Genomic DNA, 16248 nt, shown 5'->3' on the forward strand with positions numbered 1-16248 from the left:
ATGTACGAAACCTGTATGTTATGCGGCGAGGGGGAGGCCTGTAGACAATGCGGGTGCGAGCTTCCTGCTCCTTCGACAAGCGAGGTGGCAGTGACTTCACACCTGGCTGGGGAGGAGCGTTGGGGGCTAGAACAGTGAAGACTGTGGTTTCTAAGAAAGTGTTGCCTGTACTTGGAAAGATGTGTGCTATATGTGACGTCTTGATCACTTTGCATGTACCTGGGTGGAGTTCTGTGACCCTAGATAAATATTGAAAATTCTGCATAATAACTCAGATCCTGATTTTGGTTGGCATTGGCCCTCCGGCTGTAACTCGGCTTAGGAGTTCAGAATCTGCAATTCGGACTAGGCTGTGCTTTATAGCTTTCCTGGTCACAGGGTAATTTCTCCAAAAGGTACTTGCAAAGTGATTTGTCCTAATTATTTTTGTATGAGCTTTCTGGTAAAAGTAGCGGCTACGGAGTGAGTTGGTTATAAGTGCTCTGTCGTGGGCCTAAAAACCCTGAGTGATCACGAGTATAAAGAGTGACCACCAGCCACTTGAGTAGTGCATAAAACAATAAAAAGCAGATAAAATAAGACAAAGACAAATCACTTGTTGGAATCTTTTGTTGAGTCTTTCCCTCAATTATTATACATATATATTTACCACGAGCAAGTCAAGTCATCCTAGGTGAGTTACTTACAAAAATGCAATGTTTTTGATGCAAAGCTAAATTTGGTTAAAGGTTTTGAGGCACTGCTAAGGATAAATTAATATTTGCAATGTTTTTGGTGTAAAACTAAATCTGGTTAAATTCTTTGAGGCACTGTTAAAAATGTGTTTTGGGCAAATGTTGTCAGATAGAGTATAGAGTATGTCATAAGGTGGTTTCTAAAGCTAAGTGAAGTTGTAAGTGTTCCCCAGGTGATACTTTAAGAGTTGTTAAAGTTACCTGTATGGTGTTTCTTAAAGTTAAATGATCTTTTTGAGTGTAGTCAAATATTTACCTTGTGTTATCGAAGTTAAACGATAATTTTTGAGTGTAGTAAATGATATTTACCTTGTGTTATTGAAGAAATGATATTTTTTGAGTGTAGTAAATGATATTTTTGAGTATACATTGTGGTTTTAAAGCTATGTGATATTTTTTGAGTGTAGTCAGAGTTATTTGCATTGTGTCTTTAAAGCTGAGTGATTTTCTGAGGGTTATTACAGTGAGGCCCAGGCTGCGTAATTTAGCCCTGGTCCTTTCAACAGTGACGATTTGAAAAAAAAAACCATAGAAACAGTTTTGTCAATATTTAAAGTGAGAGTTTTTAACCAAGCAGAAACCTGAGTCATCTCCTCTTGTGAGTCATGTTTTAATGTTGTTACCTCCTCAAAAACAGACCCGAAGTTGTGTTTAGTTTCTGTCTACATCTCCAAAGCTCAAAATGCTCTGTTCCACCTTGTGATGTCATGTAGTGGTAGTTTTCAAGCTGAGATCCTTGAATAAAGATTAGCAATTCCAGGGTTGAAATGATCCAAATGATTTCAAGCAGAGTTTTTGTGTATGTGTGTGAAAAAATAACTTTAACTCAATCTGCAGGGTTTGTGTGTTAAACATGAATGAAACAAAACACAGCTCCAGGTCTGTTTGTGATCAGGAAACTACATTATAACCGATCAGAAAAGAGTGAAATGTTGGCACTTTAATGTAGAAACTTTACTGTCAGATCTAGTTCATCTTGTCGCCTTGTTGCTGACAGTCTGAACTCCTCACTCTGTTCTGGATCATATTCTCATAGTCTCATGTTTGTGCAGGTGATAGAGGCCCCCACAGACCCCCCACACACACTCGGACCCCCAGCCTCGCAACAGCTCGGGGGCCAGAAACCAACGCTACGTCCGTCCAACCACAACAGGCAGCGAAGTATTCTCTTGGTTTCTTTCATGCTCCTAAAACGAGACAGGCTTTGAATACTTTTGGACACTATGAACAAACTTAGAATCACGTGGAGCTGCTATGTTCTGTCTGAAGAATTGTAAATGAAGCTAACAAAAATAGATAGGTCCAAAGTGGGAGATTTCTTAAAGGATTTGTGTCTGATTTTTTTCATTTCAGATGTATTGTATAAGCAGCTTTTGGGGTGAAAATAAAATAAGTATTACCATTCCAAAGTCCACTCCATCACAGTCAAAACACTTACACAGCAAAAACTGGAGGGTTAAAATTTCAGGGTGAAGTTGTTTTTAACACAAAAAGTGTTATTTTAACTATTTGAAAGTTAAATGGGGGTTTGAGTTGGGGTTATTTGCCAGAGTTGATATGGTTGAAGTTCCTCTAGTGTTAATTCAACTTCCACTAGTGTTAATTTGTCATCTCCCACCCACCACTTCAAGACCAGTTTGAACCAGTTTTGTACATAATATCATCTTAAATGATCTATCCGTTTACTCTTAAAACATTAATATAACTCTTGATTTCAGGATTAAACAAGAACTTTGGTAGCCTGATCCATCAGCTGGTTTCACTTCGTAGAAACCGTGTGACCTGACAGTGTTAGAAGTCGTTCCCTCGACGGTGCGCGGGTACTTTTAATCACTTCTATTTGGTCGTGACATATATAATGCGTCGCTAACAGGGCTAACTGGTATATTAAGCTTTTCCCAAATCCTGTAGGAAGAAGGACAATAACATCTTTCCACTTGATATAATTCACCAAACATTCTCTTTATTCCGGCTTTAAATCCTCGATAACGGGAATCGTTGACAACACAGAATATATAACTCTTCGCTGATTGGCTGGTGCCCGAACTCGCACTTCCGGGGTTTTTGCAAATCGTCTAGTGTATTTTGATTCCTGACCTAGTTGCTGGAGAGAAATTCAATTGAGCAGAGGCACTAGGTGGCGCCAGCCTGGCTAGAACTTTGGTCCAATGTTACTTAATTAACATTTCCAAAAAAGTAGCTCTAGAACAGACTGGACTCATATAAACTAAAATAAATAAGAAAATGTTAAAATTGATTCTGTGAGAGTCAATTTTAACACTCCACTTTTGCTGGTGGTGAATAATTAGCAGTGCTGGGAGTAATGTGTTATAAAACTAACGAATTACTGTAAATGCATTGCTTTTTACTTTAACGCAGTAATGTGGCGTTACAGGGGGGAAAAATCATAATATTTTACTCCGTACAAATGTCAGTAACGCGCGTTACAATGCATTTTTAACCTGGATTGAAGTGGTGTTTTGTTTTTGGTTTTTTTCATACAAATTTAACCGCAATATCAGCAGTGGTGAAACGCCGGAGACACGCCCACGTAGACCGTCAGGTGACCACAGGCGAAATGACCAGCGCAGAACTCCACTCAGCTGACACGATGGCGCTTTGCAGACACCCTGTTCCACGGGCTCAGGTTCTCTCTCATTCCAAGTTCTAGTCCAAGATTAGTCCTGGTTTAGTCTTGGTTTAGACCTGGTTTAGACCTGGTTTAGACCTAGTTTAGACCTGGTTCAGTCCTTGTTCAACTCTGGTTTAGTCCTGGTTCAGTCCTGGTTTAGACCTGGTTTAGACCTGGTTTAGTCCTGGTTCAGTCCATATACGGCACAAAAGTTCATCATCTTCACAGTTATTTTGGTGAGAGTAACTTAAAAGTGCTGCAATATTAATGTAATGTCTTACATTTTAAATACAGTAATATTGTAATGTAACAAATGACTTTAAAATGACAGTAACAAGTCATAAATAACACATTACAGTTTTAAAGTAACTTGCCCAACGGTGATAATTAGGATGTTCTATCTAATGCATAATGTTAAGTGAGGAAGAACTTTGGACCACTGCAAACTGTTTCTATTAGTTCCTAGTTCTGTTTTTCATGTTTTTTAGAGTAAAAAGCAGGTACAGTGTCTGGAATTCTCTGCACTGAAATATGAAGAATCAGTCTGGTTAATGTGTAAAACCACAGAATTCAGATTACCACCTGATGACATCATGAGTCAGATCACTTTGAGTTTTGAGGTAGAGATGGTGTAACATGTTGTGACCACATTTAGGCTGTTTATTGCTCATTCCTTCAACGGACTCATTTGGATCATTTCACTCATGATAGATTGTCCCTCTCAGACCGCTGTGGTGATGAGCAGAACTTCAGCTTCACTTGGGGTCAGCAGCTTCAGTTCTTCAAATCCAAATCCACTTTATTTCTATAGCACGTTTTACAAACATTACAGTTTCCAAAGTGCTGCACAGAGATCGTAAAATGAAGACAACAAAAAGATAAATTGCTAAAATTTGGTCATACCAGTCCTAAAACAATAAAACCAATAAAAGCAAATAAAAGCAAAACCATGAAAATCATAGCAGTACTAAATAAAAGACACAGAGGACCACACAACTCAAGCGGAGAGTAAAAATGGGTCTTAGGTTCAGTCCTTGTACACTGCTGTTTCATTATGTATGTACTGTGGAAGAAAAGTAATAATTCTCTGGTTTTAGTTTTCATTCTGGTTAACAAATACAAGACTTTACCCATGACACCATCAAAGGCCCTGGGGTGTTCACCTGTTGCCCCCTGCTGCTGCTGTCCTTCCTTATCTCAGCTCTACTTGAAATGTGAATCTTTTGAAACAATGACACTGTTTTACCAAAAGGGGGTTTATGAGGGGACTTTGTTATTGCTGTGAAATGTTCATCTGCAGACTTTCCCCACCTCTTGGTGTATAAAATGCTTGTTATACCTTTGCTCATGGTCATCTTACTCCACAGACACCAGTGTGTCAGAAGCTCATCTGCTGCTTACAACATGCAACTTCCAACCAAAAAAGACACCACTACAAAAAAAAAATAAAATAAAAAATTAAAGCTGCTCGCAGCGATGATGGCCCTCGCCCCGGCGCGCACACCCCATCCCATGCGACCTCCAAGGACTCGTGAACGCCCTGGCACGTCATCCTCTCTTCCTGACAGCCCCTCAGACCGACAGCTCATCCACCAGAAAAATTACATAGTGTACCTTTAATATTGGATAATGTGAAAGATTCCAGAGGCAAACTATAGACACTAGGCCACAGGTTACGTGACTTTTATGATCAAGAGCACTGTAAGACTGTGCATAAAAACACACCCTATATGTGAGACGACGACATGCAACATTGTCCTCGGTCGCCCCCGGCACGAACAGCAGTATCCCAGCAACCCATGCCCAAGGCATGAGCCATATTTACTACTGCTAAAATGAATGGAAGTCAATGGAAGGTCAGGGGGCGACCCCGACGAGATAAAAACATATAATATTCTGTTCCAATGTTATGAAACGTCATTATTATCGGATCTGCACCAAATTTGGGAATTCAGTTCTCTGCATGGCTACAAGCAAAAAAATATATGATGGACATGGGAATTTTTCACTGTTGGCCAGCAGGGGCGCAAAGACTCCCACCTAAAAATATATTTTTAAAAATTACACGCACATGAAATTTGAATCACTAATGCGTGATCTCAGCCTGAATATAATACACTATAAGGTCCAGTCTACACTAGTCCGTATTCGGATCGTTTTCGTTGCGGATGCAGTGTTCATCCACACTAATCCGAATGAAAATGGCTCCAGAGACGGAACGATCTGGTGCCGCCAGCTCCCATGGACTCATTTGAGTACGGATCTGATCCGGCGCCGTGTGGATGCCTGAAAACGCTGATACGCTGATACACTGATGTAGTTCTATGCAAAGTAGGCTAATTCAGCACCAAAATGCTAAGAGGCTAGAATATATGTCCATTCATATAAACTATGGTCTATGCGTATGATCATACATAGACCGTATAATCTCTGAAAAGTTTAACATGAACCATTTCAAACGCAATAGAAGCATAGAACAAACTCAGCATTAGCTGAACACCCCTCTGTCACAGAAAGAACACATATAATCCAGTGAGTCATGTCCATTAGTCCAACAGAAGCTGAACCACATCAGCGCACAATGGCGAGCTGTTTTTGAGCACTTATTTTATGCAAATTAGCCATGCGGTTTTAAGTTTCGTTTCTGTAAAATGCAAACAAATATGCTCAATGAGATGTGGATAGGGAAGGGTCAGTCGAGTCAGTCCACACTCTGAGCCGCCATGCTCGTCTTAAAATGCAGTGTTGCGCTAAGTAACAACTGAACCTTGTCTTCGGTCCACAAAAAGACACTTGCCATCTCCCTCGGCTCAAAATCAGCTGCTGCAACTTTGGACTTCTTTGTTTTCACGTGACGTTGGGATGTCGTGAAGACATGACACCAGCCTACATGGTATTTGTACAGAACCATTTGCAAATGTCTACTGAGACACTTGAAACATGCACTAATACATTTGAAATTTGATAAAATAAATGAGAAATGCCATTCTGTTGTGAACGACTGTAAGGTGGTTTGGAGATGTGTCCATGTTGTTTTGAGAATGTCATTTCTGTTTCAAGAAATGAGCCAAACCAATGGAGAAAAAGTGTAATGCATGATCACTTGACTTGAAAGAGTCAGCATTAGTTAGAAACCATGGATTTTAACTATTCTATAAAGAGGGCTTTAGTGCCTCATCTGCCTCAACAGGTCTGGACTCTCCCCACAAGAAAGCTGGAAACTGGGTATAGGATGTGCTGGAGTTTGGGCACAGGGCAGTTAAAAGTGCTGGGGACTCAAAATCGGCTATGCCCACATAAGAGCTGTCATTCCGGACCACATCCAAGGGATATGATGTGCTTTGGAAGTCCTGGAGCTCCTCTGGCTTCTTCGAAATGAACTCAATAATCACAATGTCAGTGGTCAATTTGTCCTCAAGCACAAAACTACGATGAGCAGAGATCCAATCCTAAAAAACACAAAACAGAATTAATTAAATGTGGGACAGCTCCAATACATTACACTTCATAAATATATAAGTTATAAATCATACAGAAATTACATTTTTGGTAGCATTATTAAAAATAATGTTCAAAACCTGCAGAATTTCTGTTGGTAGGATTTGTTCTTTTCAGTTAAGGGAAAAAAAAAAAACTGAATACCAAAAGTGTTTGTAAGAAGGCCTTCATTTCAATACTATGCTATTTTCTGTTATGATGTTCCTCATCAAAAACATATCTAGAGACTTCTCTCAAACTCAAAATACTCCCCAACAGAGGAAGTGTTTGTAATGGACTGGATCATTTCAGCCCTGGAATTGCTCATCTCTACTGAACTAAAGGTAAAAGATGCTGTTAACTTGAAAACTACCACTACATGACATCACAAGGTTGAACAGAGCATGTTGAGTTTGTGAAATGTAGACTGAATGAAACAAAACTCAACTAAAGGTATGTTTTTGATGATGTAATAACATTATAACATGACTTAAAGCTCACAAGAATCCATTTTGTGTAATATAAGACATTTAATTATGAATCTGTCTGTAATAACACTTCAGGCTGGTATGTTGTGGTCATACCAACTCGTCAAAGCCTGATGCTGTCAGATCTCAGAAGCTAAGCAAGGCCAGATCTGGTACATGGATGGGAGACCGCTGGGAAAATCAGATGCTACAGTGTGGCGCCAGTCATAAAAACTGGTGCCTTAGGTGTTGTTGCAAGACACGTCGCACACATTGCCTAGTATGAAAGTGAAGTGTGCGTGAGTGATGGTGATGGTCAGAAGGGCTGATAGCACAGATTGGCAGCCTCGCTTTTGTCCCTATGGCAGCTGTGGCTACAATAGTAGTTTACCACCGCCGAGTATGGAATGAATAATGCACCAAATTTTAAAGCAACTTTGAGTGTCTTATTATCATACACTGCAGAGACAAACAGTTGTTGTGTATATGCTTGTTTATATAGTTGTGCTATATAGTGTGCTATGTTTGATGGCTAATGCTAATTCCCCCAAAATACATTGAAGCTAAATCTATGGACCTGTTGCATATATCTATGTTCATAATCTTACAAATTAAAGTTATGAGTTTTGACGGTGACTAATACCTTTTTTTTTTTTTTTAAAGAAGAGCTCAAAACACATTCAAAATATAAAATAGGTACAGTCAAATAACAAATATAAAAGATTACAATCCTCCTTAATACCATATTTTCCAGACTATAAGTCGCTCTGGAGTTGCCAGCCATAAAATGCATAATGAAGAAGAAAAAACATATATAAGTCGCATTGGACTATAAGTCGCATTTTCTGGGGGAAATTTATTTTATGAAATCAGACATTTCATCTTGAAAGGCAAGTTATAGTAATAACAGTAGAACAGAGAACAACAGGCTGTGACATATGAACAGTTCTATAGATAAATTATAACATAACATAAACAGAACAGAACAAGTTTACCAAACTCTGCATCTCACTCCAGGAGCCTCATTTATAAAGCTCGCTTACGCACAAATCCTTGCATATGCGCTCTCTACGCCAACCACAGAATTTATGAAATTTGTCTTGAGTGTGGCACTTTGCTTAAGTCTACGCCAACTCAGGACCTCCCATAAGCTCTACGCAAAGTCTGGAGACATGAGGCAAAAGCGACACTCATGGACAGGAGCAGACGCGAACAGAGTTTGTTCATGAACTTAACAGAAAATCCACATATATAAAAGAATTACCATCAGATTTGTGCATTTAAGTGTTTGGTTCTCCAAAACACGGAGAAGGGCTGTTTATTCCACTCATTATTCTCCACAATATTATACATTTGAAACTCGTGTATGTTCCTGGTGCAACACAGGGTCTCCCACAGTTTTCCCACAGCTAAATCTGTGTCCTCGTATCCTCGTACCCCTCCCTCACTCCTTTCACTGTCCAGGGGAGGGCATCTGACACTCTCTCACACGCTCATGATTTGACCATTCAGACCACCACGTGCACGTATGTACATGTATACACACACACACACACACACACACACACACACATATATATATATATATATATATATATATATATATATATATATATATATATATATATATATATATATATATATATATATATACATATATATATATACAGGGCCAGACTTAAAAATATTGAGATAAACCTCAAACAGTAAGAAAACACATGGGCTTTACTGCAAAGATATATGCCTAAATATTATGAAATATGATTAAATGAACAGATGAGTGGTTGTTGTCACTTTTTCCTTTGTATTTATTTGTTAAACCTTGTCTTTGACGTGATCACGTGGTGCTGCGTGGGGCGTCCCCCTCCCTCTGTCCCGCATGTCTCCGTCAAACCCACTGATGATCGTTTTGGGGTGTTGATCATGTTTAGGGAAATCTCATTCGTGAGTCACTTTACATGCTCCTTTTATGGTGAGGTGGAGGTGTGGAGAGGACGTGGTCTGTTCTTTTATGGTGAGGTGGAGGTGTGGAGAGGACGTGGTCTGTTCTTTTATGGTGAGGTGGAGGTGTGGAGAGGACGTGGTCTGTTCTTTTATGGTGAGGTGGAGGTGTGGAGAGGACGTGGTCTGTTCTTTTATGGTGAGGTGGAGGTGTGGAGAGGGCATGACGTGACGTGGGTCTAGGTGCAGGTGGAATCTATAAAGCACAGTGCGGTGGGTTTTCTAAATATGGAGTTTGCGAGGCGTACGCACTAGTTTACAACAACTCCTACACAGTTTTTTATAAATGAGGGCCCAGATCACTAAATCCATTGAATTCTTCATCCTCTGTGTCACTTCAGAGCAACTTCGTCAACTTAGCCCACAATTAGCTTGTGTTTGTTTTTTTCATTGCTGTTAAAGTATCCTTCTCTTTCCAACAGTGCCTCATAAGTTTCTCACTCACTCCAAACCTCCTTTCTGTTGCTTGATTACTTGTAATCTGCAGAATATGATTAAAAGTTTATCATCTTTTGATAAAATAAGTTATGATGCTAAATGAACGTTAGTGAGTGGGATACGTCTTAATGACCCATATGTGTGAATATGGTGAGTGTATAAATGACAAGAAGAAACGTCTCAAACTTCAGTAGCCTCATCAATACAGCTGTCCTAGCCCCCGGCATGGGAGAGCCTGAAATCCTAGCGCGCCCTCTCGCAGCTGTCAGTGTGAAAATAATGCCAGGGCCAGGTCGCACGGGCAGCAGTTTAAGCAGGGACTTCCAGACTTCCTTCACACCAGACACTTCCTCCAGCTCCTCCAGAGGACCCCAAGGCGTTCCCAGGCCAACAGAGAGTCACTCGAGCGTGTCCTGGGTCTTCCCCGGGGCCTCCTTCCAGTAGGACATGCCCGGAACACCTCCCCAGGGAGGTGTCCAGGAGTCATCAAGAACACATGCTCGAGCCACCTCATCTGGCTCCTCTCGACGTGGAAGTTCCTCCAAATTCCTTTCATAAGGCTGAAGTCCTCACCCTATCTCTAAAGGTGCGCCCAGCCACCCTGCTGAGAAAACTCATTTCAGCCGCTTGTGTCCGCGATTTTGTCCTTTTGGTCATTACCCAAAGCACATGGACATGTGAAATTTTACTATTATTGTAATATATAAGTTGTGCCTGTGTATAAGTTGCAGGACCACCCAAACCATAAAAAAGTGTGATTTATAGTCTGAAGGCTGTACCAAGTGGTGAAGTTTCTTGAGTGCATCACATGTACATATTAAACATTGAATTTATATATTTGTTTGAATATTGTTTAATGGAGTTACACATTGAGTTAATGCATAACACTGAAATCTTATGTATGTTTAAAGGTACCACTATGTGAAACATATATGCTTTTAAGGTAATCCCTGAGCAGAGATATAGGTTGTGTCCTTTTAAGGAAATTCATTGCAGGGCGGCAGCAGTGGAGATGGCTCGGCTGGGGCGAATCCAAACAAACTTGGCAGTGATTTAAACTTGGCTGTGATCCCCTCACCCTGAAGGAATGCAGAGATACTCCAAGGAAGATCCAAGGCGTGCATCTGCTGCACCTGTCATTTGCATATTCATATTGATGTTTTACATCTCTGGGTTAAGGGAAACACAGGCGTTCAGATCGCCTGATGTAAGTGCTGTGTAGATGTAGGCCGTCATGGGCAGCAATCTGACCCAGAGCTCTGTTTTAGAATTGTATTGAATAGGGAATAAATTCTTTGTGATTTTAATCAATCGATTCCAGTTGTTATTTTTGAGAGAACACGCCTAACAAGTCAGAAAAATATGGTATTTACTTTACAACTGGCATCTGAAAAAAATATAAAATCTGGTAAACAGTACAAGAAAGCCAGTTAAAAAATCTCCATAGAAACAGTCAGGTGGCATGCCCTTCTACAGATAAGATACACAGTGTAGCTTTAAATGCACCCTTTTTTAACATAAGCCAAAATAAATACTTGCCTTTAGATGTCCATCATACTGATGAAAAAGAGTCTGGAAAAAAGGGGCAGGTGATGGTATTTGAGCTTTCATCGTCTTCATGTAGTACCTTTTCAAAGCAGAGCATCAGTCAGTAGGTCAGTATGGGCAGTTACCTTTTGAGAGTAAAGCTGGAGTTGTAACACACCTTAATGTGGAGATGGAAAGAATAGTGAGGAGCAGGGCACACAGTGCTCCCAAACATTTCCAAATCACAAGTGTGCTACCGTTCTGCCCTGCTAGGACAAATATTATAAATACTATTTAATGAAACTAATGATGTCTTTGTGATTATTGGTTCATACATAATATGTAACTTGGACTTTTATGTACATATTACTATTTACCAGTGTTTAAATCTGTTTTCCAGCAGGTTTCATTGCTCCATTCACTCCACACCCATCCGTAGTCCTCAGGCGAAGGCTTGGAACGCACACGGGCACACAGCAATGAACTAGACTGGAGTTTGGTCTTTTCCACACATAGATAAGGTGTTCGGCGTGAGCTGAGGAGCTGAGAGGAGAAGACTGTTTTATATATATATATATATATATATATATATATATATATATATATATATATATATATATATATATATATATATATATATATATATATATATATATATATATATATATATATATATATAATATGCTTACTTTGCCCTGGAGGAGCAGCTCAAAATCCAGATAGTCTTTCAGATACATATGGCCCTCGTAGTTAGTGGTCCAAGTGATGTTCCACAGGTTTGCTGTCTGTGTCACGACTGGGGCATAAGGGGCACGAGTTTGTACTGCAGACAAAAACAACAAATACAATTATCTGCTTGTGTGTTGTAAACTAGGGATGCACCTAAGGCTTTAAGTACCTACCAATACCAGATATTAACCCTTGGGTGCATGACCTACCAATACCTACCAGAATCGATGTGTTTTTGCAGGAAACTAATTTTGGTTTAAGATTTTTATTATATTTTGATCATTTTTGACATGTTAATTTATCACTTTTTATTCACATTTTATTTTTCAAAACAGTCAATCAATCAGGTATCAGAAAAAATGTCAAAATCCATTGCGTGTCCATCTAATAATAATGATAATGCATCACATTTATATAGCTCTGTCAACATTGTCCCCCTCCCATGCTCTGCAACTATACAAGATTAGAGTAGGTGCCAGACGCTTCACTAGCCCAAGAAGGGGTATTTACTTTATATGTCATCCACATACTAGTATATGTTTGAGTAATGTAGAAATTTCTCCCAGGCCCTCTTTAAATCCTTCTTATGGTTATCAGTACATAGTAATAATGCTGCAATAAATAGTAACATCCTACTTTTAGGTGATTTTGAACTTGATCAGAGTAACTGTTTTGACAAATTAAGTATCAGTGCCAGTGGTGGACTGTGCATTTCACACCTATGCCTTCAGTAGTGCTTCGTCTGAAACAGTCCACTCCTCAATAACTATTTTATGGTTATAAAAGCATCTTATTCTACAGAAACACAGTATAAAGAGCTGTGGAGATTCCGTGCACGGAGAAGAAGTGAAGAGAGGGGGATGCACAGTGCATGGAAAAGAAGTGAGAAAAGCTGGAGTGCTAAACCAGAACTAAACCAGGACTGTTTGTTGGAACGGGCCTGAAGGTGTGCCTGCGTAGACTGTTGGGTGACTGCAGGTGAAAGGAGCTTGCCGGGGCCGGGGCTCCGCATGGGGCTCTGTGCAGCTGTTGCCCGATTGCGCTTTGTGGACACCTTGGTCCATGGGCTCAGCATTCGCTCTCTCGCTCTCTCTTAGTCCTGATTTAGACCTGGTTTAATCCTGGTTTGGTCCTGGTTCTGCTACAGATGCAGTTTGCTACTTTGGCTTGTTCGCTCTCTGACTGTCCAATCAACGGCTCTGAAGCCAGTGACATTGCTGTACTCTACTAGAAGGCCCTGGCGATTCCAACTCAAAATCTGACTGGTTGAAGCAACAGTTTCATGGACATTTATTTTGTGTTCGATGGCCTGCAGAACGGATTGTGAAGGTCTCAGACTTCTTTGACTTTGACTCTGCCTCGCAACAAATGATTGTTGAAATGTGATGGGTCAAATGCTTTAATATGAAAATACTTGTCTGGAAGCAGCACAACCACTGGAAATGCTCTGAAAGGAAGCGGACAGACCATTTGGAATTATTTAATAATAATAATATAATTAACATCAGTCTGTGATTCTGATATTTATTTTAGGCCAGCAGAGAAGGACTTGCAGGCCCTGACGGCCCACCACTGATCAGTGCAATTAACTAATAGAATCCATGTGTTTCACTTACTGCATTGTGCAGGCTCAAATTTGGGCTGCACTGGGAATTTGGACAAATTGTGCTGGAGATCGATGGTGAGAAGAGTCTCAATGAACATGCAGTCTCTGGGGATTTTCCGAGCACATCTGTATTCACCGTGGGTCTGCACCAACTCACACGTGAACTCACTCTTTTTCTCTGAACAGTTACTGAAACAAAAAGACCCTTTATAAGTGTCACGATATATAAGGTGAGGTACATTTTACATTATTGTCAATTCCTATACTATTGTCAAAATCCTTCAGTGGCTGGAGCAAGAGAGAGCAGAAGGCTAGACTTGGTCAGGACTTCCTTAATTGGAGGATTTTATAATGTCCCTCAAACGAGAAGGTATTTTTAAAGTTAAGGATAAGCAATGCACCATTTTGCACCTCTCAATATGCAGACCTGCATTAAAGAGGCATTTAAAAGGCCTTACCCACTGAAGATCAGAGTGTAGGGGCTGGAATCTCTTGTACCAGTGATGTTCAGCACACAGGAAAGCGAGTCCCAGTAATCAGTCACACAGTTGCACTTAGCATCTGAAAAGACACATTTTAAGTGAACTGCGGTGCTGGAACATGGGCCTCATTCATGAAGCAATCTTATGAAATTTGTACTTAAGGTCTTCTCATGAACATTTTTTTGGCATTCACAATATGTTTTCTTAACTGAAAATGTTCTTTTTGAAGAACAAATCAACAGTGAGGAGCACTCATTATATAAAATTTTTTCCATGATGGTATGTAATTTATTTTCTTAAATTATTTCCTATAAAAAGTATTACTATGTGATCCAATAACATTTATGAAGAGTTCTATACAACATGACGTCTATAGGGTCAAACAGTCTGTGGTGAGCCTCAGTGTGTCCCAGCCTCAATGTTCTCCATATTGACCTCTGCTCCAGCTGTGCATCTGGTCATCAGGCTGGACTCAACACCCCATAATGCCCCTGACCCTCCATGACCAGAGTGTACTATATGTACCCCAACCCTTCCCTCTTTATTTATTCCAGGTCTGCAACACACAGAAAGCATGATAAAAATGATGAAAGCAGCAGCTTATTTCAATAGGTTTATGACTGAATATTCTCTTCCTGAGTGTGCTCATGTCAACTTAGACATTTTAAAATGTAGCTGAAGCTGCAAAACAGCAGTAGCCTGTAGACATATGCCACCTGATTTACTTGATCACCCTCTTTCTCACGCTTTCACATGTCATAATGGGTTCAGAGGGTATTTCCTACTCAATACATACACACTTTTATGTAAATGAAATGTAAATGAGTGCTGTGGTCTTCACAGCTGGATGTTGGTGAATTAGGGGCAACTGTCATTCAAGAAAGAATGTAGATGCTTAAAAAGGCTTTGTGAATCTGGCTCAGAGTTCTCTCAGCATCTTCTTAAAGTGGAAGCTACTAACATTTTTAAAGAAAAGGTTCATGAATGAGGCTCATTGTTCTTCATTTAAACTAGCCCACTGAACCAGTTGCTTAAATACACACATATCTCAACTACTTCATACAGAAGTGTCAATGCAAGACTTGTTAACAAACTCAAGAGAAGCCATCTTGAGGTGCTCTTGCTGTGCAGTTTAAATCCGACCTGAGCAGTGGTCAGCTCAATCACAGGGTCTAGGGGTTTCAGAAAACATTATTGCAACGCTAAGCGGCAGGCTTTCACAGGGCAAAACAAACATGTCGGCACTGGTGAACTGTGATGTCCTTAATACTCAAATTTGTATTGAAAAAATGGCTAAATTAGTTTATGGACATCTGCCCTCTCCAGCATGACTTGTTTTGGTTTCACTTGGCACAAGTTGGATACATCATTTTGACAGGTTTGCTGTGATTGGCTAAAAAGACACTATGATGGGTGGGTACTGATTGTTTCATTCTGCTCGAGGCATTTTGCTGCAAGTCCCTTCTTTTTTTAAACCTTTCAGTGAGTGTTGTTCTATTTGTGTAATTCAGTTCAGAGTGATACACATATCAATTTTCACTCCCCTTTTTAAATACATTTATTGATTGATTGATTTTAAATTGTTGGCAGATATGCACAGTGCATAATAATAATGTATATCTTTAGGTAAAATAAAAATACATGCTAAATACTTGTATAATAGTAGGTTATGATGCCTAACAGGCCAAGCAACACAGGCAGCAATGACAATGATACAAAAGCAAAAGCAAATATTTGTGATTTACCTATGAAGGGTGTGGATGCAGCCATTGTAATGAGGTAGAGGAGCATCCATCCTAGCTCCAAATGCTCCATTCTTCATCAGAAAAATAAAGTGGCAAGAAGACTTGAGGAGAGCAGAGTATTCTGCTTGGGTTGTCTGCAGTTGATTATATCAGAACTGAGGAAGGCTATTGCACGTAGCAACTTTATCTTTTAGCCTTGTGGTTAAACTCTGCACCCATCATTTATTCTACAGAAACTGACAACTGAATGGAAAAAATGACTTTTACTTGAGATAAGAACCATTTCTCTGTTTGCTCTATAGAGTTGGTTGCCCCAGGTGTATTACTCAGCTCACTGTCATATGCTGATATGTGGGTAGAAATGACATTCAGTAGTTTTCAAAATACATTCTTAAGGGAGACACTGCAGG

At 39.9% G+C, this 16248-nt stretch overlaps 1 protein-coding gene and 1 long non-coding RNA gene across 2 annotated transcripts; one reads left to right on the plus strand and one right to left on the minus strand.

Annotated features, from left to right (window-relative positions):
* The first annotated feature begins 294 nt into the window (after positions 1–294).
* On the plus strand, positions 295–2136 carry LOC129410458 (uncharacterized). Its single transcript, XR_008632878.1, has 2 exons — positions 295–673; positions 1787–2136. It is a non-coding gene; the product is annotated as an uncharacterized LOC129410458 (long non-coding RNA).
* Positions 2137–6518: 4382 nt separating this feature from the next.
* LOC129410296 (interleukin-21 receptor-like) lies at positions 6519–15963 on the minus strand. The gene is made up of 8 exons (XM_055157984.1): positions 15839–15963; positions 14070–14172; positions 13622–13800; positions 11966–12099; positions 11654–11819; positions 11455–11542; positions 11289–11376; positions 6519–6815 (listed from the first exon to the last, which is right to left on the minus strand). Exons 1-8 carry the CDS (start codon positions 15906–15908, stop codon positions 6519–6521), a joined length of 1125 nt encoding a protein of 374 aa, XP_055013959.1. The 5' UTR covers positions 15909–15963.
* Positions 15964–16248: the final 285 nt, after the last annotated feature.

The sequence above is a fragment of the Boleophthalmus pectinirostris genome, unplaced genomic scaffold, assembly GCF_026225935.1.
Source record: "Boleophthalmus pectinirostris isolate CB_2022bp ecotype Guang Dong unplaced genomic scaffold, ASM2622593v1 HiC_scaffold_22, whole genome shotgun sequence".
Taxonomy (NCBI): domain Eukaryota; kingdom Metazoa; phylum Chordata; class Actinopteri; order Gobiiformes; family Gobiidae; genus Boleophthalmus; species Boleophthalmus pectinirostris.

What these genes read in the sequence shown, in the direction of transcription:
- LOC129410296 (XM_055157984.1), bottom strand. Translation starts at nt 15,908, where the DNA reads ATGGAGCATTTGGAGCTAGGATGGATGCTCCTCTACCTCATTACAATG. An exon ending in ATTTGAGCCTGCACAATGCA is followed by an intron (nt 12,100 to 13,621) that starts GTAAGTGAAACA and finishes TTTTGTCTGCAG; the next exon opens with TACAAACTCGTGCCCCTTAT. An exon ending in CTTTCCATCTCCACATTAAG is followed by an intron (nt 11,377 to 11,454) that starts GTGTGTTACAAC and finishes TGCTTTGAAAAG; the next exon opens with GTACTACATGAAGACGATGA.